Source organism: Sciurus carolinensis, chromosome 17, assembly GCF_902686445.1.
Source record: "Sciurus carolinensis chromosome 17, mSciCar1.2, whole genome shotgun sequence".
In the NCBI taxonomy this organism is placed as follows: domain Eukaryota; kingdom Metazoa; phylum Chordata; class Mammalia; order Rodentia; family Sciuridae; genus Sciurus; species Sciurus carolinensis.
The window spans coordinates 20617115-20637095 of record NC_062229.1 but is presented as its reverse complement, the minus strand read 5'-3'; the positions used below and the strand labels follow the sequence as shown (position 1 = coordinate 20637095).

Below are 19981 nucleotides of genomic sequence, written 5' to 3'. Positions count from 1 at the left end.
CACTGGGCCATCTCCTTGTGCCATCCCTGACACAGCTCTGCCTGGGCTGGCAGCCTCAACTCTGTCACTAGAGATTGAGGTGACACTGTGACTAGATTCTGGTGGCCACATCTCGGCATAGGTGCTGAAGGCTGAGGTGGCTACATCTTCTGGGCTAGATGCCAGAGGTGGAGGCGGACCTCCTCCCACTTCTCCAGCAGTTGTTGGGTCTGGGTTTTCTGAGGAAGTCCAGGAGTGCTCCTCAGTGCTCCCCTGTCTGTCCCCGGCTGCCCTGCTGGCTCCTCCGTCCCCACCAGGGCTTTGCCTGTCCCCACACACTCCTCTTTTCTGTGACCTTCCAGGGTTATGTTATCATTCCACCTATTTCTGCCAGTTCCCTTCGTCTCCTCTGAGTAGCGGCTCTCTTTGTCCTATGCTTTCCCATTTTATGTTTTAGTTATTTATCTTTTAAGATATTTTTATATTGTATTTATTTTATACTTAGTAAGAGTGCATTATTTTCTATATTAGTAAAACAGTAGTTGTTTTCTGTTTTACTAAACATTTAGTTGCTTTTTGTTTTAGTAAACTGTTCTCACTACCCTCAAGTAGGGAGGGGTTTTCTCTGGCCTGAGAAGCCCCAGCCCCCTTCACACCCGGGGCTGGGCTGGTCCTTGGCGCTCATCAGTCTGTCGGGCAAAGTTCATGGCTGCCCTCTGGTGCTGGCCAGAGCACCCCCTGGAGGCCGATGCTCTGCTGGTGACCCCTTCAAGCTGAGTGGAGGGGCCAGGCGCTTGCCCTCCAGGTGGGAGAGGCCTGGCAGCCCATCCCAGCAGTGTGACAAGTGCCCTTTTTGGTGATAGCAGGACATCCAAAACAGGTGTCGTTGGCAAGAAGGGCCCCAGAGAGAGCTGGGGGGGCGGGTAGGGCAAGAGCAGGGTCCAGCCAGTCTCTGAGGAAGAGGGGCTTGGCCAAGTCAGCATGGGGCACAGCAGTTCCAGGGACTGAGGGGGTGTCTTGAGGGGATGGGACAAGGGCAGAGAGTGAGGGGGAAGGCGGGCCCATGCCTCAAAGAGAATGTGGAATGTCCCTGGATGCCGTCAGGGCCATTTGGTGCAGTTCCCTCCCCGCTGCCTGCCTGCCTGCCTGCCTGCACCTCTCTGCCAACCAGCCTTCCTGCCCACCCCTCCTGCACCTATTTCTGCGCTCCCCGTCTCCCCGCTTGCCTGTGTACCCTTCCACCAGCTGTCTGACTCTTAAAAGCCAGGTTGACGTGGTCCGATTTGGGTTTGCCACAGTAAATGTAGAAGTGACCAAATCAGGGGTCGGGGATCCAGCCCACAGGTGGGAGAAGCCTCAGCAGAACATGCCAGGCAGTGGGGGAGGCACTTGGACCCAAGTCATTGCCTAGGCAGCAGCATATGGGCAGCCCAGGGACAGAGGAGCTTCCTGACAGCGCCTAAAGCTGCTGTCACTAACCAAAGGCGGTGGCCACTGGACTGGCTCAGCAGGGAGGCAGCACGTGGGGTCTACCCCAGCACCAGACAGCAGGGAGGCAAAGGGGCCGCATCTCTGAGCAGGCACAGGAGGCCCCGGGGACCCCGCGTGGAGAGTCCAGGAGTCAGGAAAGACCCTACGTGGGGCAGGGGTGCCCTTGAGTGATGTGAGCCTGCCGGGAACAGCGCCGCCCTCTGTTCCTTGTGTGTGCGGTGATTGCTCTTCACAGCCAGAGGGCCCTGCTGTCAAGGGTGGAGGAAGGTGAAGGCGGGGAGCCCGGGAGGCAGGCAGGCAGGCCGGCCGTGCGGTGCAGCCCAGTTGGCGGCCTCGGTGCGTGGGCACTCTCCGGTGGACTCCGTTGCCTGCTTTTTAATGACTGTTTTGCCTCTCTTTCGTGTCCTCTCTTACAGCCCCCAACTTCTGGCCCTTTCACCTCCTCCTTGGGAGGGGCAGGATTCTCAGATGACCCCTTTAAAAGTAAACAGGACACTCCTGCTCTGCCTCCGAAGAAGCCTGCTCCTCCTCGGCCTAAACCGCCCAGCGGTCAGTACACTTTCTTCTCTCGCAGCCGCCTGCCTGCGGGTACAGGGCGGTAGGGGACCAGGGCCCCTCTGTTGACCATCCCAGCACAGAGCAGACCCTTCAGGGCAAGAGGGTCCCCCTCTGCCCAGTGGCCGGGTCCCCACAAACATGGTGTGTGCGTGGTGCGTGCCTCCCACCCGCCTACTCTTGTCCCCAGCCTGTGGACACCTTGGCTCCAGATTGCCTGAGTTGCAGCCATCGACACCCTGGCTGCCCCTCGGCAAGCAGCCACTTTCCAGCAGCCAGCGCTGCTGTGGTCTGTCCCCTCCCACCGCGCGCTTGCCCAGTAGGCTTAGGGAGGGCCTGGGGTGGCTGGACCACCCCCTCAATCCTGGCCTTCTCTGGCTGTTTAGGGGCCGGGGAAGGGCACAGGGTCTTCCCTGTGAGAGGCGGCAGGATAGCTTGGGCGCCCTCTGCTCCCACCCGCCTCTCAGCAGCCCCTCTGCGCAGATGGGTCCTGCAGGGCCTGCGCCTCCCTTGTGGCAGTGCCACCGATTTCTCCTAGGCTTGGTCCTTGGCCCTGCTCTCAGGAGGGGGCCCATGGAACCCCCCCGAGGACTTGTCTCTCGTGCTGGGATTGCTCTTGTGTCAGGGTTGGGCCAACAGGGCAGTTTACTAGATGCTAAAGCGGAAAGCTGTCGCTTCAAGTGGCAGAGGGAGTCACTACAGCTTTCCCAACTCATTCGCCCACCCCCCTGGTTGTTTCCTTAGTGCCTGGCCTGGGCCACCTCTGCCTTCCTCTGCCTTCAGGGTGCCATGCACCCTCCCTGCATGGTGGGTGGTGGCCACAGGGCCAGCACATTCCCATGGCCTCACCTTCTGGTTATGCCTCTGCCACCAGGCTGCCCCTAGACAGGGCTGCCCCTCCTCCCCTGCCAGCCCTTCCCTCCCCACTTTCTCTGTTGGCGAAGGGAGCAATCACCATCCAGCCCCAGCTTGTCCTTCCCCTTGAGCCCGCCCTGTGGGTGCCACTTGAGGCCTGCTTGCCGGCGTTGCCGGCCCTCGGGTAGATCTAGCAGTGCACTCGGGCCAGGAGTGCCAGCTCCACGCGGTCACTGACCGAGCTGGGCCAGGCCTCCTGCGCTCGGTCTGCCTGCCAGTAGACACGGACAACAGGGAACCTATTTTGAAAACACTGCCTCTGTTCTGCTGCTGCCTGAGCCAGCCAGGGCTCTCCCTCAGAGACAGGGACCCTGCTCTGGTGGCCGGACTAGCTGCCTTGAAGATGAGTCATGAGGGAAAGTCTGACCAACGGGCCGTGGGGATTCAGAGCAGATTTTCTATGAATTACCTGCAGAGACGAATGGGTAGAGATGGTTCCTTGAGGCCTCATGTCAAAACGTTTACTGGAGGAAATCAAAAGCAGCAGAGGCGCTCCCTTCCATCTGGGAGAGGCCATCTGCGTCCTACGCAGAGGTGGTGGCTCATAGGGACCCTAAACAGTGTCCTGATGGGATAGCCCGAGGTTTCCTCACTCTGCCTGAAAGCTGGAACGGATGCATGTGTGCACACCCCCCCACACGCATGCACACATGAGCTTGTGTGTATCCACATACTCCACATGCACCTTCTCACATGACCCGTGTCACATGAGCTGTCTGCCTCTGGGTCACCTGCTGTTCTGGTGCATGCCTGCACATGGGCAAGCCTCGCTCACTCTGCTCACACACCACACCCACCCACAGATGCACGCTCTTCACAGTGTACTTCTGTGCACACACCTGTACATATGCACTTTGACATGCACGACATGTGCAGAGCAGTGTTGGTTTTTGTGCCTCAAGGAGGAGCTGTCCCCTTGATAGCTAGCAGGTACGAGGCTTCATTTTCAGTGCTTCATAGAAACAACCACCCCGCCCCTCCACTTACCTGAACCCAGCGTGGCTCTGCTTTTGAACTTTCCCTCAGTCGTCACCTCCCCTGTGTCTCCCTCTGCCTACTCACCCATGTTGGTTTCTGCTTCTCATGGACTTAGAAAGCAGAGAACAGTACTTGGTAAAAGTTAAATGCTCAGGACCAGAGTTGGGACAACCTCCTTGTCCCCGACTTCAGAGTTGAGGCCTTTTCAAGAGCAGTCCGTGAGTTGAGTTCCAGGGGTTCTCGGGCTGTCATTGTGGCTCTGGGCTACTGTTCTTTGTTCTGCAAGTGCTGGGGAGGGATGGGTGCCCGGTGCCCTCTGCCGAAATTTATCAGCATGCTCCTTCAGGAAGCCCTACTCCTGTCTCCCCAGAGCCTCGTAAACCCCTTGAAAAGGGCAGGCAACATGACGCCCATCTTCCAGAAGAGGAAAGGGAAGTGATAGGTTGAGAGGGCGGCTCAAGGTCCCACAGTGAGATGGCAGCAAGGCCAGGTCTAGAGCTGGTGACCTGCCCTCCCCAAGCCTCTGCCACTCGCTCCCACAGACAGCAGCAGTGGGAACCAGGTGCAAGGAGCTGAGCCCTGAAACCTGTCCCGTGCGTGTGCAGCGTCGTAGTGTGTGAGCAGCTGCAGGCTGTCCGTGTGGGGGCCTAAGCATCTCTCATCTGATTCTTTTACCCAGAAGCAATGGCTGAACAGAGAAATTCTGCATTGTACATGCTGCTGGGTGGTAGGTACATACTGTGTGGTGGCTGCTGCTGAGCTTCCAGTATCCTCTGTAGTGTGCTTTCGTACTAACCTCTAACAAACCGTGTGAAAGCCGCCAGCTGTGCAGGTGCACCTGCACTAAGCATGGGACCCCTCCATCGACCCATTCATAAGTCACTTTGATGGGGAAGCACTTGGCTCTTTGCGGGGATGCATGGAGTGGACAGCGGGTCGGGGAGTTAAGAGCCTGGCAGTACGCAGCTCCCTTCCTGCTTCCCGTCCACACTGCATACCGCATAGCTTCTCAGACCCAGGAGCAGCAGGGGCCTTACCTGGGGATCTGCAGACAGGGCTGCAGAGAGACATTGGATGAAGCTGACTAGAGAGCTCATCAGGAAAACACAGGGCACTTTTCTTGTTTCCTTGACTGCTTAAGACAGCAGCCAAGCTGATGTCTGCCTTGTTTGTTTGTTTTTTAAGAAAATAAAGTTTAACAAGGGAATATGCTTTTCCACCCTTCTTGCTGACCTGGCTCCCCTCGGGCTTGGGGAGACCATGTGACTAGCACACAGCAATGACCACCTTCACCATCACACTTAGGCATTCCGGGGCTCTGTAGTGGGAGTGTTGGCCCCAGTGTGGCTGAGTGGGCAGGAGGGTGAGGTCGGTGCGCAGCTCCCTGCAAGCCCCTGTGACCCAGCAGAGTTAAGACACTGACAGAGTTCAGTGACAGTGATTTTTCTTACAGTTCACTTGCATGACATCGTACCTGCACTCTGACAAACCACGTAGAGGAATGTGTTTTCCGTCATCTTGCCGCCCTGCATTTGAAATGCAACTGACATTGCTACGTTCCCACCCAGGCTTTGTCCACTTCAGGGGACCTGGAAGTTTCTAGAACCTTGCTGGGCCTCTGGGCCTCTAAGGGGCTGCTTCCCTCTGGCCTATGGGCCACCTATCCCACCAGAGTCCAGAGGCTGCTCGCTAGGGCTGGTTTCTGGATGTTGGGGTGAGGATTTCCATGCAGGCGCTAGCCCTGCCGCCAGCTCCCTGCAGGGCCCGACCTGTCTGAGCCGTGCCAAGCCTCAGTTTCCTCGCCTGAACAGGAAGCCAGTGCAGGCCCAGCAACTGGGTGTGTGGGGGACGATTTGCATAGTGAAGTGCTGTATGTGACATGCAGCCCCCTTTGGTACAGGGACCAGGACGCGGGCTCTTCCATGGGCACCTCTCCTGGGAAAGGCAGAGACCAGGCCTCAGGCAACCGGATACCTGAAGAAAGTTAGGGAAGGGGCCCTTTCCTCCATGAGATCACAGTCGCACAGGAATCCTTTCCCTTGAACGATGTCGGCATGCCGGGAGTTGAGCCTCAAAGCCGGCTCCAGGGTCCCTCCAGGTCGTCGCTCATACAGAACCAAAGCAGGTTTGGGTCTGAGTCACTCGTGGTGTCTTTGGTGCTCTTGTGTGCTAGAGGCTGCAGTTTGCAAATTCCGCAGGAACTGCTTTTGTTTTGTTTGAAGCTCAGTTGAGGTTTAATTGACATAACAGTGATCAGCACCTGTTGCCATGTCCAGATGGATGAATTTGGGCCCAAAAGGTAATTGCCATAGGGACCCCTCCACCTGGGACCTCATCGAGCATACTCAGGGTGGCCCACAGTCAAGGAACCTTTCATTTACAGGTACTCAACTCAGTTCCTTTCCAGCCCAAGCCAGTGCTCATACTCTCAGGGACCCTTGAGGGTCAGCTGCTGGGGTGTGTATGGAGCCTGGGCTTCTGTGAGCACTCAGTTCTCTGCCTGGAGGGCTTTTCTAGAAAGGTCTATCAAGGTATTAAATAACCAGCAGATGTCTGTTTGGGCCCCTGAGAACTGGTTTCTTTGAGGCAGATGCAAAACAGACTGGGCAGGCAGCCCCGAAACCTGTCAGTTAAAGTTAGCTCGCACACACCTCCCCCAGGTAAACAATGGTGTATTTTCTGCAACGGACCAGAGATCGAGATCAGTCAGAACTCACCGCTGAAGAGTTTCTAGGTAAAAGTTGTTGATTTGCAAAGAGAGAAACAGATTTTTTTTAAGTGCAGGAAACGGCTGTGTGGGCGTCAGTGATTGGGCCTCAGGGCCTCGCTGCGATAGTGGGATCCTGCGACCCAGCCCCACCCTGCCACTTCCTGCCAGCGCAGCCCTGCCTTGCGGTTCCTGCAGCACCCGAGTGACACCAGCTAACCAGCCAGTAACCTTTAACCTCTCCTCAATTTAATGATCATTTTATTACTGCTAACAACCTTTTCACCTCCCAACAAAGCGGGGCACTGACAGATTCCTATGTCTTTTTGCCCCTTCCCGGAATTCTGCTGACGAAGCAGTTCACAGCTTTTACCTAAGAAGTACAGGGTGCAATTGAACCTGTGTCCTGTTTGACTCAAGTGCTTGCTCAAAACACGAAGGAAAAAAAGTCATTTCTCCCCTAGCAAATGAGTCCCCTCCAGTACAGTGCACAGGGTCCACAGAGGGTGGCTCTGAGTTCTTCCTGCTCTGGTCATCTTGACCACGTCAGGTAGTAGGGGTGGCACACGAGACATGGCCAAGAAGCCCTGAGTCCCTCCCTGACCTCAGCTCCTGTGTGCTCTTGGCTCCCTCTTCTGAAATCCCAGTCCCAGGTCACAACCAGGGTGATCAATGACTTCTCCCGTTATGTGCCAACCTCTTGTTTATTGCATAAGATCCACTTTTAAAATGGCATCTCCATTTGAACCATGTGGTTAGCACCTCAGCCTTGAACTTAACTACTTTAATTCCGTTCCCACGATGATCTCAAAAAGATAATTTGGTGGGTCCGTGTGAAGGTGTAGACAGGGACGGGCCGTTCCTCCATCTCCAGCAGCCTGGGAAGTCCTGGCCTGGCCCTGCCAGCCGGCCAGGACGGGGGCTCCAGAGACACCTGTGGTGGCCAGCCTGGTGCACACCCCCTCCTGCCAGCTCCCCTGCCCCAGGAGTTGCTGCTGTTGGCGGCCTCTGGAGGGTCCGTCCCAGCACTGGTGTGACTGACTGACAGCATGCGGATGAGGGTGGGGTCACCCTGCCCGGGATGGGCACCACTGGGGAGAGGGAGGGATGCCCATGTTCTTTGGAGCCTCTTCTGTTGAAATCTCCTGCAGGCAGATTGCTGTTTGCGGTGATTAATGTTCTGCAAAGTTGACTGTGTTTGAAAATAGAAGCATTTGCCTGCCTTGGCACACACCCACCTTTCTGCACCCAGAGGGGCAGATCGAGTGGGTGTCATATGACTCGATTGTCACCTGGTATTCAGTTTGGTGCCCGTGCCCAGGCTTGGAGTCCCAGAGCAGTGGGGTCAGGGCTCAGCCAGCCAGGTTCCTAGGGGCTTGCCTGTGGGATACAGGACACAAAGACAGGACTCCTGTCCTGCCTTTGAGCATGGCTGTGCACAGACAGGAGCTACCATGCTGCCCGGTTCTCCCCGCTGGGCTGCCTCAAGGCCTGGAGCCCGCCTTCCAGCCCCCGCAGCCCGGTGCTTGGCTGAGGCTTCCCCTGTGGAACACTCCATGCACCTTGGCCTGCAGCCCCTGTGCCGCCTCCCTGCTTTTGTGGCAAGGTGAGTAGGGTCCTTCATTTTCCATTGCTCACGTTTGGAGCACCCAGTCAGTGCCCCCTCCTTCTGCCAAAGCAAACAGCAAGGTAGCACGTGCATGTGATTGACCGAGGAGATCTGACTGTAGAGAGAGTGGGAGCCACCCTCCACCAGACTCGGCTCCGCTCCCTCCCTGTGTCCCCACCCACGGGAGCTCCGCGCCCCACTCCCTCCCTCCCACTCCTGGGCAGGCAGACCCACCACACACACCAAATTCTGTGGCAGTTTTGCTAAATGTGGCCACAGCGTGTCTCTGCCATTTGCAGAGGTGACATTCTGGCAGCCTTGGCACTCTGTATAAGGAGGAACAAAGCCCGGGCCCAGACAGCCCTGTGGCTGCACAGCAAGTGCAGATGCAGGGCTCCCCCCACCTGGCTGGCGAACAGATAGCATCTCCCCCCGGAAAGCCCCTTGCTCAAGCGGAGGGTGTCAGAGGTGCCCATCAAAGGGCAAATGTGACTTTTCAACCCCGAGTTGGGAGACCTGCCAGTCTGGATGATTCCTGTAGTTTATAAATCCAGTCACACCAGGCCCGCGCCCTCCCCTGCGCTCCTCCTCCAGGGTGAGTGGCCTCTTCGGTCAGGTTTCGTGTGACTGTCATGGGGGCCTTTGGGGGCCCTCTAGATAGGTGCATTCCTCACTTCAGACCGAAGGCGTGACCACTCTGTCCCCTTTCTCCTTCCTTTCAATGTTGGAATGACGCCCCATCCACAGGGCTCCTCAGCCTGGCGGGACTTCCATGACCCTGCCACCTCACGCCCCTCCCAGGGGAGCAAAACACCAGCCGCGGGTGGATAAGCGTAAATATTTATTCAGCTTTTCTCCAAAATTCAGAACCAAACCTCATCCTGTTCCCTTCAATGCATTGAGCAGATTTTCTTAAAATTCAGTAAATATTTTCAGTGGAAAATCTCAATGCTGCGATCGCAGGGACCTCAGATTTTTATCTCCAGGGCTGAGCTGCTTGGCACCACTTTGATCTGCTGGGTCTGCTGTCTGTGCACATGTGCAGGAGCGAGGGCACCACAGGGCGGTGCGGGCTGGACGCCTCGCCCGCAAGCCCGGTACCTGACTGTGTGCTGCGCTTTTCAAAATGACTTTCCCTGCTCAGCGGGAGCCAGAGGGAGATGCTGAAATCCGTGGGCGAAAAGCGGTCTTTTTCAGTAAAAGCCCCGAGTGATGGCAAATTCTAAACGACATACGCCGGACAGACGTGCTGTCTTGGTCCCCTCTCCTCCCATTAAGCTGTTTCTGCAGGCAGGCTGTGGAGGGAGGAGCTGACAGGGTGCCGCCCGTCCCAGGCCACAGCTGCCCCATGCGGTGTGGCTTTGGGAAGCCTGGCAGTTGTGAGGGCCAGATGACGGTGCCCGGGAATCCTGGCGTGTGCAGGACAAGGGACAGTGGTGTGCTCGGCGTGGGGTCAGATGCACGGCAGCCGTGTGTGAGGGCCGTGTTGTGCAGTGAGCCACAGTTGTGGACTCTGTGTCGTGTGGTGTCTGTGACAGCTGTGTGGCATCCCATGTCCTGCAAATGGATGACGGCTGGGCTGAAGGGTGTCAGGACCTGACAGTCGTGTGGCGTCCTGTGCTGGGATGGATGGGAGTTGTCGAATGTCCCGTGTTGCAGAGGGTAATGATGGGCATGGGGGTGGCCGCCCACAGACCTTTGTGTTTTTTTTTTTGTTTTGTTTTAGGGTTTCATCGTCGTTGTTGTATTTATCTCTACTCACAGAACTGCATTTTCCAGTACAGCTCAAGTGGCATAAACAGAACCCTGCAAGTGTCTGATTAGAACATTCTTACGTGTACCTTTGATATTTTTATAAATCAAATTTAGAGACCCTGCATCACCCAAAGCCTTTAACTCTTGAAGCAAGAACGTTCAGCTAGGGAATCGCCCTCCTTCCAGAGGTTCCATAGCGTCTACCTCCCTCAGGGACCACTGGGACCTCTGGGTCCCCTCAGGCAGTTCCTAAAAAGCCAGGTGGACAAGGCAGAAGCTGAGCTCAGCTCTTGCTGCCAGGCTCACCCCATTCTATTTGAGAAATAGAATTAAATTTCTACCAGGGTGGAGCTGGTCACCAAATAATTTTTTTTCTCAGCACACACTGTGGTAAACCATTGGGTTCGTATTGTTTTCGCCGAAGTCAGTCCTGTGTGTGGTTTCGGTACACCGCTTGGGTAACTGTTGAAACTGCTGTGGTTTGAAAATAAGTTCTATTTTGCCTTTCCTTCAGCCTGTGCTCCTCTCCCGGCTCACGGAGGGTCCCGGGTGGAGAGCCAGCAGCCCCAGGCGGGGGTCTGTCATGTCATTTGTCTGAACGGGCAGGTGGCATCAGATGGCTCCCACGACAGACATCTAGGAATGATGGGCCCATTCCGCATGCTGGGTATCAAAAGGGACTTCTCACCCCCTGTTAAGCGGACTTCGTAACCCTCCATGCTTACTCCCGGTACCCGGAGGAGCCACGAAAGAGCAACACGAATTTGCTTCTCTGGGAACCGGGAGTCGATTAAAGTGATCTTGTCACGTTTGAGATAAGCGCCACCTCAGAAAATCGGAAAAACGATCAAGGAGTTAGCAGAAGTGGTTACGTAAAAGCAGGAACTAGACCCAGAATGTTTGAAAAGTACGATTGCTAAAAATAACTGGGTACGCAAAGTGGGAAGTTTGGGCCGAGGACGGTGCCGTGGGGACGGCAGCTCTGTGCACAGATCCCAGGCGTGGAGGGTGGAGAGCCAGACCTGTAGCTCCAGAGCGGTACCCAGTGCTACCCGTGTGCCGAAGCTCCAAAAGCAGACACCGAGAGAAAACCGTTTTTTTTTGTTGTTGTTTTTTCCCCCTCTGAAAACAAGAGGTGAGCAGTTGAGGTGCCCTGGTTTCATATGAACATAGTCACGATTTCTAAATAACAACGGTTTCGGCAACAGGGCAAAACCAGGCGCCAGTGATTCTTGGTGTGAATGATGCTTTTCATCTCTGATCATCTCTCTGCTTGTCAAAAACCTCAGCTTCAAATCGTAGCAGGCTGGATTCTTAACTGCCCCTCCCAGAAAACCGGTTTCTGTTTTTAAATCCCCTAAACCAGGGAAGGAAGAGGTCTTATTTACTGAAAAGAAGAAAAAAAACTGCTGAGAACTGACTGGTTTATTTCTACGTCCTGTTCGCTGGCTCTCGGCGGCCTGGCTGGGGTCCCCTCCCCCACGCCCCTGCCCAGATGTTTGCACACCTCCCAGGTGACCAGACCCTGCAAGAAGTGCTCTTGAGAAACGGAGCAGTGTCCACCCCAGGCTTGTGGGGCTTCCAGCTCATCCCCACCCGTGCCGATTCTCTGTACCAGGTTTTGCCCCGTGGCCCCCCCACATTAGTGTCTGAGGAGTGACCAGTCCCCAGCATGCACCAGTCAGCATTGCCCTGTCCCGCAGGCAAGGAGGGCCACATGCCTTTATTCCCCCGAGTCCCCACAGGGCCCCTGGGTCTCTGGGGACCTGTGGAATCCACTCAGGTGGCCCTTGGCCCACCAGGACCTGCCTCAGCCCCTCCTGTGCAGAGCTCTGGCTGGAGCCGCGTTTGCTGCACCTGTGGTGCTGAGCCCGGCTCTTAGGAAGCGGAGCTTTGGGGATGCCAGAGGCCGGTGCCACAGGAAGCGGACAGAGCAGTGCGGGCATCGTGGCGGGAGCAGGGGATTTCCAGGTGAAGGGAGAGGCCGTGGAAACTCAGGGAGAGAGGCAAGAGGCTGGCCGAGCTGGGTGGCAGCGTGGCGGGCAGAACCGAGGACGAGTGGGTAGACGGCTGGGCAAGGACATGGACACTGTGGGCACCGCCCCTCCCCCATGCAAAGCTGCAAGTATGGGGCCAGGAGGAAGCCAGACCGTGTCCCCATCCCTCAGGATGCGTGTGCAGGCGGTGGACTTACGAGTCCTTGCAGGCACCTGCCCTTGGAGGCCGTGCAGGCTAGGCCCCTTGTGACCCCGTGAGTCTTCAGGCTGGGTGGCTTAAAAGGCAGACATCGTCGTCTCGCTGATTGAAGGATGGAAGTCAGGATTGAGGTGTCGGCAAGCGTGGTTCCTTCTGAGGCCTGTCCTTGGCCTTGTGTGTCTTCACACGGTTGTCCCTCAGTTCGTGTCCTCTTAGGAGGACCCCAGCCAGTGACCTCGTCTTAACTCCCTCAGTCCCGTGAGGTGCCGGGCAGGACCTCCGGGCGCCAACTGGGGCACAGTTAGGCCCACTCCTGCCCCTTTCCTTGGATTAGGAGACCGGAGCTGAGTGGGCTGCGTGGGAGTCCTCGAGCTCCTCACGGCCTTCTGGGGGCACAACTGGTCCTGTCTCAGGCCTGGGACCCCCACCCCAGAGCTGTGCCAGCAGAGCCGAACCAGGCGTGGCTGTGTGTTTGGGGGAGGGTCCTGAAGGGGCCCCCGGTGGGGGACGGCGTGCAGTGGTGCTCGAGGCGGAGCGTCCTGGGCAGCGCCAGGAAGCAAGCCCTGGGTTGGGGGTTACCGGGAAGGAGGCTCTGGGCTCTTCATCAGGAAATGAGGCTGGGACGAGAGGTGGGTAGGGTCACTGGGGCTTCCCATGTGCACAGGGGTAGCACGGGCCTGAGGCCGGCTGGGCCACCAGTTTGCATGTTATACAGCTTCAGTCGAAGTCGGGGGCAGAGGCGGGAGAACTGAGTTTGAGGTCAGTCTGGGCAACTTAGCAAGATACTGTTTCAAAAACAAAACAAAACAAAAAAACAAAGATGGGGTGAGCTCAGGGGTAGAGCGCTTGCCTAGCCTCCGTGAGGCCCTTGGGTCAGTCCCAAGCACCACAAAAAAAAAGGAAAAAAGGAAGTTTGATTCAACCAGGGACATTTAACCATCAATCAGCCCCTGTCCCTGGCAGAAGGACCCAGGGTTGGAGAGCAGAGCCCTCAGCCTTGTGGAGTGGATGTCCTGTGAATGAGAGAAACATACGTAAGCATCTTATGGGTGTTTCAGGGGCTGCAGAGGAATAGACAGGAGTCCCTGCCAGACGGTGGGGCGGGGATAGCACTCTGCAGGGACCAGCGTGTTGGAAGGACCAGAGCTGGACAGGGCCAGACAGGTGGCCAGCAGGGTCAGGGAGCATGGACGAGGCTGGCATGTCATGCTAGGCAGTGGGGGAACCATGGAGAGACCCGAGCAGAGGGAAGGGATCAGCTCCCCTGCCAAAAGGCTGCCTTGTTGGGTGGATCTGCCTCACAGGAAGGAGGCGAGAATGAGCAGCCCGCAGGGGAGGCTCTCCAGGGTCTGGGGGAGCTCGGGGCACAGAGCTGAGGACGGGAGCCCCGGGTGTCCCTGGCTCCCCACTGCCTTCAGGGGCACAGCATGCTGTTAAAAAGTGCTGGGCAGGCTGGGCGGGCCCTTCCACACCGCTGCCCCCCCCCCCCAGTGCCCACAGTCCTGGTGGCCTTGGCTTGCCCATCGGCTCTTCCCGTAGTCCAGAGAGTGGGCCTGCTGGGGAGGTGACGTCCAGAGAGGCAGTTCTTCAAGGCCAGCAGGACCGGACAGGGAGGCTGTGACGGGCCAGGTCCCGGAGCTGTCTGCAGCCCTGGGAGGTAAAGGTGGGGGGAGAGGAGGAGGAGGAGGGAGCAGAGAGAGTGGCCCAGAGCCCAAGGCCAACCAGGCACGAGGAGATAGAAGAGAAGGAAGGAGACCCCGGGTGTGGAGGCCGCCTGGGAAGTCAGGCGCCTGGGGAGGCCAGCCCTGACCCTTGCTGCACAGGCTGCCACAGCACCTTCCGGGCCAGGGTCTTGGTGGGAGCCCACCCACCTGCCTGCGCCTGGTAGTGGGGTGGGGAGGTGAGCTGGAGCCCAGGCTGCACCCTTGCCTCTGCGTTCGTCCTGAGCGTGCCCCAGGGGACAGTGAGACAGACACGCCAGACCACAGTCGGCCCCCCACTCCTGCAGCTCCACTTCCAGATCATCTGCAGATGGACTCGCGGGGGTGCCGCTGGCGACAGCGAGAACCTGGCAAGGCCTCCCCTGGTGCCAGGCAGGGTTGGGCTGGGCCTGAAGGTGACCTGGCAGAACCCCGCAGGGCCCAAGGCACAGAGGTGCTGTGTTCCCAGGTTCAGGGCGGAGCTGCCCACGAGCGGGTGTCTGAGTCCTGCACAGACCAGGAGGGGGACTGTGTCTCCTTGAATGTGCAGGAGACCAGCAGCTGCACGGGGCTGCAGGCAGGGGGTCCAGCCACTGATGCTCCCACAGCCCCACCAGACTCCCGGTGCCGTCCCGAGTGTCGGGATTGGACACCTGTGACAGGCCCCAGAACCCTCGCCCAGCTCTCGTCTCCTGGTCATGACCCGGCCTTCCTGTGACACTCAAGCCATAAAGCTGAGTGCAGCGCGGGGCTCCGATGTTGGACACGGTGTTGTGTTTCCAGCTGGCCCAGAACTGCCCATTCAGGCCACAAGTAAACTGATGTTTACAGAGGAGAGGTTGTGCAGGGTTCCCACCTGCTCTCTGGTATGTGGACCAGGTGGGGCCGTACAGGGTGCCAAGGTGACCTCCAGGTGGGAGCAGACCCTGCTGCCCCAAGGGTGTCACCTCAATTGACCCCCATCTCTTCATTCCTGCTTCACTCACTAATAAGACAATGGGCCACTTGGACCTCAGCTTCTTGCCTTCCGTAAGGCCCCAGGGATAAAGAGGGCAGACGCAGACCATGGCCCGGAGCCCTTAGGAATAGCTTGCGACCCTCAGAAGTGTGACCTGGGTGGTTGGTGTGCTGGGCGGGCAGAGAGGAGGGTGTTTTCGCTGGAGGCTGGAGGAGCTTGCTCTGCAGGGGCCAAAGGCAGGTGTCTGGGCTTAGATGCTGCAGGGAGCAGGTGTGACTGGGGGCCAGGGTATTCTCTGGATCTGCAACCAAAAGTCCAGGGTCAACTGTGGACCATAACAGGCAGCTCTTGGTTTCTCTTTGAACATGAACTTGGAAACTGCAGGCCAACATTAGCAGCTCACTTGACAAACGAGTTGTGTCGAGTATCATGGAGTCTCCAGCCTGTGGTGCTGCTGCTTGACCAAGTCGAACATCTGCTCCCCTGGGCGCTCTGACCGCCTGGGCGCCCATCGGGCAGATAGGTACGTCAGGCCTGGTCTGTAAAACTGCAGGTTTCAGGACAGCTGGGGTTCGTCAGATGGGGCCTCCTGTCGCTAAGCAGCATTTGAGGGGCCTCTGGTTTCTGATGGCAGGGATCACTGGATGCCTCTCTGCCCTCTTACCAAGCATGCAGCGCTAGGACCCAGGCATTCTGGTGTCATCTGCTGGTCAAAAGGTCAGAAAGGCCCCAGCAAACTCACTGGAGCCTCCAGCACCAAAGGGACGGAGGAAAAAAATTAACCCCAGGACACTAGAAGGGTTTGTCTGATGAGCTGCCTCCCGGCCCTCCGAACTAGCGCGTTGATCCTGAGGGTGCAGCTGATGCTCTGCCCCTCTTATTTGTGAGCAACTTGTGGTATATTTTTCTGCTCAGCCACTGATTTTTTTTTTTTTTGACTCAGTGTGATAGCAAAAGTGTTACCTCACTAAAATGAATCTCTTTGAAACACGCCTGCATATAAACTTTCTTTTTAAATATACTTCTTTCTTTCAGATTGACACATAGTAATTGTGCATGTTTATGGGGTACAGTGTGACATTTCAGTACAAGATACATTGTGTAACCATCAGGTCAGGGCTTTGGCTTTTCCACTGCTTCATTTATTCTTTCTTTTTGCTGGGAACATTCTGGATCCTCTCTGGGAGCTATTTTGAAATATGTAATTAGTTGTCAACCATAGTTACCCTGCTGTGCTATATAGAACCCTCCCGTCCAGCTGCATGCCTGTAACTATTAACTGTCTGCATGTAAACTTTTTAAAGACAACGAGTTTCAGCTGTTATATGTGTGTGTGTCATCTAAACTGTTGTGTGTGTGTGTGTGTGTGTGTCGATCACAATCTTGCTGAGCCCCTGCCCTGGGGCCGTAGCTCAGTGGTGGAACGCTTGCCTGGTGTGTGCAAGCCGGGGTTCCCCAGGGCTCCTGGAGGGGCAGAAGGGCCCCACTGAGCACTTTGCTCTGTCCGTGGTGAGTAACTGTGTTTCTTTTCTTTTCTCCTTTTTTTTGTTTTTGTTTTTGTTTTTGTTTTTGTTTTCTCCTGAACTTTCCAGGTAAAAGTACACCTGTAAGCCAGCTTGGTTCTGCAGACTTCCCTGAGCCCCCCGATCCATTCCAGCCACTCGGGGCTGACAGCGGCGACCCCTTCCAAAATAAAAAGGGGTTTGGGGACCCGTTTAGTGGAAAAGATCCATTTGTCCCCTCCTCTTCAGCTAAGCCTTCTAAGGCCTCTTCCTCGGGCTTTGCGGACTTCACCTCTGTAAGTTGAGTCCTGCGCCTGCGCGCCACCCCCTCCCGCCCTCCGCTCGCAGCTTCTCTGGGGTTATTTTTTGTCTTTCCAGTGGCAAACCTCCCAGCTTATTTATGCCTCTCAGTAACTCCTGCTGTCTGTCATTTGTGTTATTTATTCTGTACTGGCGCTTGTGTAAGGAAAACAGTTTTTCAATAAAAAAAAAAACTACAGTTCGGATATTCTATGGTAAGGGCGCGTTTTCTTCCAGCAGGATGGCGGTGGACCGTGCCCCTTTCTGTCCTTGGTGGGCACTCTGTATCATCCGTGTCACGGGGAGGTGTTTTGCTCATTGATTATTGGAAGCCAGGATGTCGGATGCTTCCCAAGGGTGATAACAAGATTGCAGAAGTGAGCCCAGGGTTCCAGGGTCCTTGCGGGTCTGTGTGCACCAGTTCTGACATCCTGCCTGGGCGCGTGATCGGTGGTGGTTGTTTTCTGGTGGTCTGCTACGCTGAAGTGAGAAGGCTGTTCTAGAACACCCCCTCTCAGGCCTCTTCCTTTGGCCCAAACAAGAGCTCACAAAAGCTCTTTAGCAAAATCAAGTGCCTTTTTAGAAACTGATCCTGGGATCTTGTAGGTGTGACCTTGTGTTCTCTGTGTGGAGTCTCCAGATTGTTGAATTCAGCCACCTTAGGGTGTTTTTGGTACTGTCCCCAGGACACAATTCTCATGCTCTGGGAGCTTCAGATGTCTTCCCGGCATTCCTTGCACCATGGGTTGTATGACCTTTTGTATACCTTGCTCCTTGGCTGGGTGTGAGGTGGATTATCACAGATGCCCTGGCTCCCAGGACATCCGTTTCAAACAGACTGAGTGCTGGGGTGTGGCTCAGTGGTACAGCGCTGCCTAGCTCGCATGAGGCCCTGGTTCCGTCCCCAGCGATGGATAGATGAGAGATAAGTAGGTAGGAGATAGACAGACAGACAAAACAACTCTGCCAATGCACAGTAAACACCCAGTTCTTTTCAGAGCCAGCTTGGTGAGATCCACCGTGCACCGCCATTCTGTGGCTTATTTAAATTGCCCAAGATCCTGACATGCCCCTGGCTGCTGGTGAACTGTGACTAGCCTACAACTACAGTTAGCTGGACGTGGTCCACAGTGCACCCGGTGGATGTGTGCAAAGGGTAACATTGTTAATCAAACCAGAAACAAAACCTGCTTATGGAGTGCTTTGAATAGCACTTGGTTTATTTTCTGGTGGAAAAATACGAAATGCCAATGAAAAAAACAGCTCTTCTTGCATGACTCAGGTAGTTTGGAGTAGAGAAGGGTTGGGTAAATGGGAGTTCAAGAGCAACTTGAAGAAATGACTGTGCTCTTCCGAAACATAGTTCTATTTCCTGTGACCCCCGCCCCACCCCCAAAGGGCTTATTCTTTGAAAAGATCTTTAAAAAAATAAAATAAAAAATACCCAAGCTGTCGGGCCATCATTTGGCCTGACAGTTCTGGTCATTCCAAAGCAGTTAACTCCCATTTTAAAATACCTTTGTGGCCAGGCAGAAAATCAAGTTCTCCCCAGTCCAGCCGTGGCCCTGCTGTTTATTCAGGAGGCCTTCCTCGCTTCGAAGGCCCAGGTTTTCCCAGGGGAGGTCAGAGGGTGTGACGAGGCCCACCCTGGCAGCATGGGGAGGGTGAGAGATGGGACCCTCAGTGGCTTTGTTCGCCCTGCCTGGTCAGGCCACAGCTGCCCCTCCTGCAGGGACTCGGGACATCTCTCCACACTCCCTGGCCCACAGCTCAGCTCGTCTCCAGTACTAGAGCTAATTTAGAACAGGCCAGAGCTGAGCCTCCGAACCCCTGGAGTAAATGCTGAGAGGTCTCCTCCCACCAGCGGGTTGGCAACGGGAATCTTTCCGATCAGGTTCTCTGAGCACTCGGCAGGACGTGTTGTCACCTGGGCGAAGCCACTTGATCTGTGTTGGCATTCAGGGAAGCTGGAGTCACCCAAGCATGACGCACACAGTTCCCCCTGGCACCCAGCTCTGCTGCCCTGGAGCCCTCTTTTGATGAGCCTTGAATTTCCATCCGTGGGTTATTTGTTCTTGTAGAAGTTTCACAAGAAACCTCTTCCTTCTCTGGTATTTAAAAACAAGCCTTTCTATCTCAGGCCAGTGTGTTCATTAGGAAGTAGGTTGACAGAACAGCTTTTTGTTTTTGGTTTTTTTTTCCCCCCAAAGTCTGCATTGAGATCAGTACAAACATGGGATTGGCTAAGGTGCTTGGCTTTATCCAACATGTTGGGTGCAAGTTCAGCGTGAGAATCAGGCATGAGTAGGAGGTAGTAGAAGCCTCCCTGGTACAATGTAGTGAGCCTGCTCTCAGGTGCCTCAGTGTAGGCGTCCATCCCAGGGAGGAAAGGTGCCCATTGGGGCTACCGCTGCTGCTGCTGCTGCTGCTGCCGCCGCCGCCACCACCACTACTGCCTCCCAGCATGCCAAGCATCCAAACTGCTCCTCTGAAAGGCTGCCAAAATGAAACCGTTTAACCTGCGTCGCAGCTGAGGGAGATGCCTCAGAGGGCAGCGTTCTCAGCCCCGCCCCATGTCCCTCCCGCGAGGGAAGAGAGTGGAAGCAGAAATCGGAGCTGGCGCAAAGCCAAGCTGCTGTTTATTGAGCAGCTACTGCACCTGTGGGTGGTCCAGATCCCAGCCTATCTCCTGACCCCTCCAGGTCAGAGGACTAGGAGGTGGCCCAGCTGAGGTGACCCCAGCTGGGGATAGGAAAGCATTTTCTTCTCACCTGCGAGACAGAGTGAGCCCCAGAGAGACACCTTGGTCTTGAGACTCCTCCCAAACCCCGCTGCTCCCCACGGCTCAAGTGCAGGTCCCGGTGTGGGATTCACGCACCGGCCTTGAACCCCTGGACCTGGAAGGCACCTGGAACTTTTCTGTCAGTTTGCTTAATTTCCAGGAAGCTCTGCAGTGACATTCCGGACACACAGTCCAGGCGGGGCCAGAGAAGGCCCGGAGGCCCTGGTGTGGAGCAGGCGCTCTGGAGCCCTGAGCCCGGGTTCTAAGTTCTGATTCCCATTAGGCTGGTCCCCACCACCTGTCCCCCAGGCCTGTGGAGGCTGAGGTCCCTGTCAGCCACGCAGTCCCCTCCCACTGTTGTTGGTGGCACTGTGGAATAATTTCCACCAGCATTTGTTGTTTTTTCCTTGTTTTTCTCCCAGTGAGGTCTTGGAAAATCCCCCAGCGTGGGTAAGGGGCGGAGAGGTTGTCTGTGGCCTATGGTGGAAACGGATGAGGAGGAGGGACTCCGACCTGGGGACCCCAGGGGTTGATCTGGGCAGTACTCCAGCGCC

The 19981-nt window shown here is 56.1% G+C and overlaps 1 protein-coding gene across 10 annotated transcripts in view; it reads left to right on the top strand.

The window, feature by feature from the left end:
• Eps15l1 (epidermal growth factor receptor pathway substrate 15 like 1) overlaps nt 1-19981 on the top strand; it is a 93724-nt gene that overhangs the window by 71640 nt on the left and 2103 nt on the right. For 3 of the 10 annotated variants that reach the window (XM_047531085.1, XM_047531089.1, XM_047531088.1), the window contains exons 22-24: nt 1887-2019; nt 4598-4645; nt 16436-16641. The exons of 1 other annotated variant lie outside the window; for it this stretch is intronic. In XM_047531085.1, the coding sequence (XP_047387041.1) occupies nt 1887-2019; nt 4598-4645; nt 16436-16641 (387 nt within the window). Of the gene's footprint in view, nt 1-1886; nt 2020-4597; nt 4646-16435; nt 16642-19981 lie in introns of those variants that run through there. 6 more of the 10 variants (XM_047531086.1, XM_047531087.1, XM_047531091.1 and 3 more) reach the window with 6 other exon arrangements.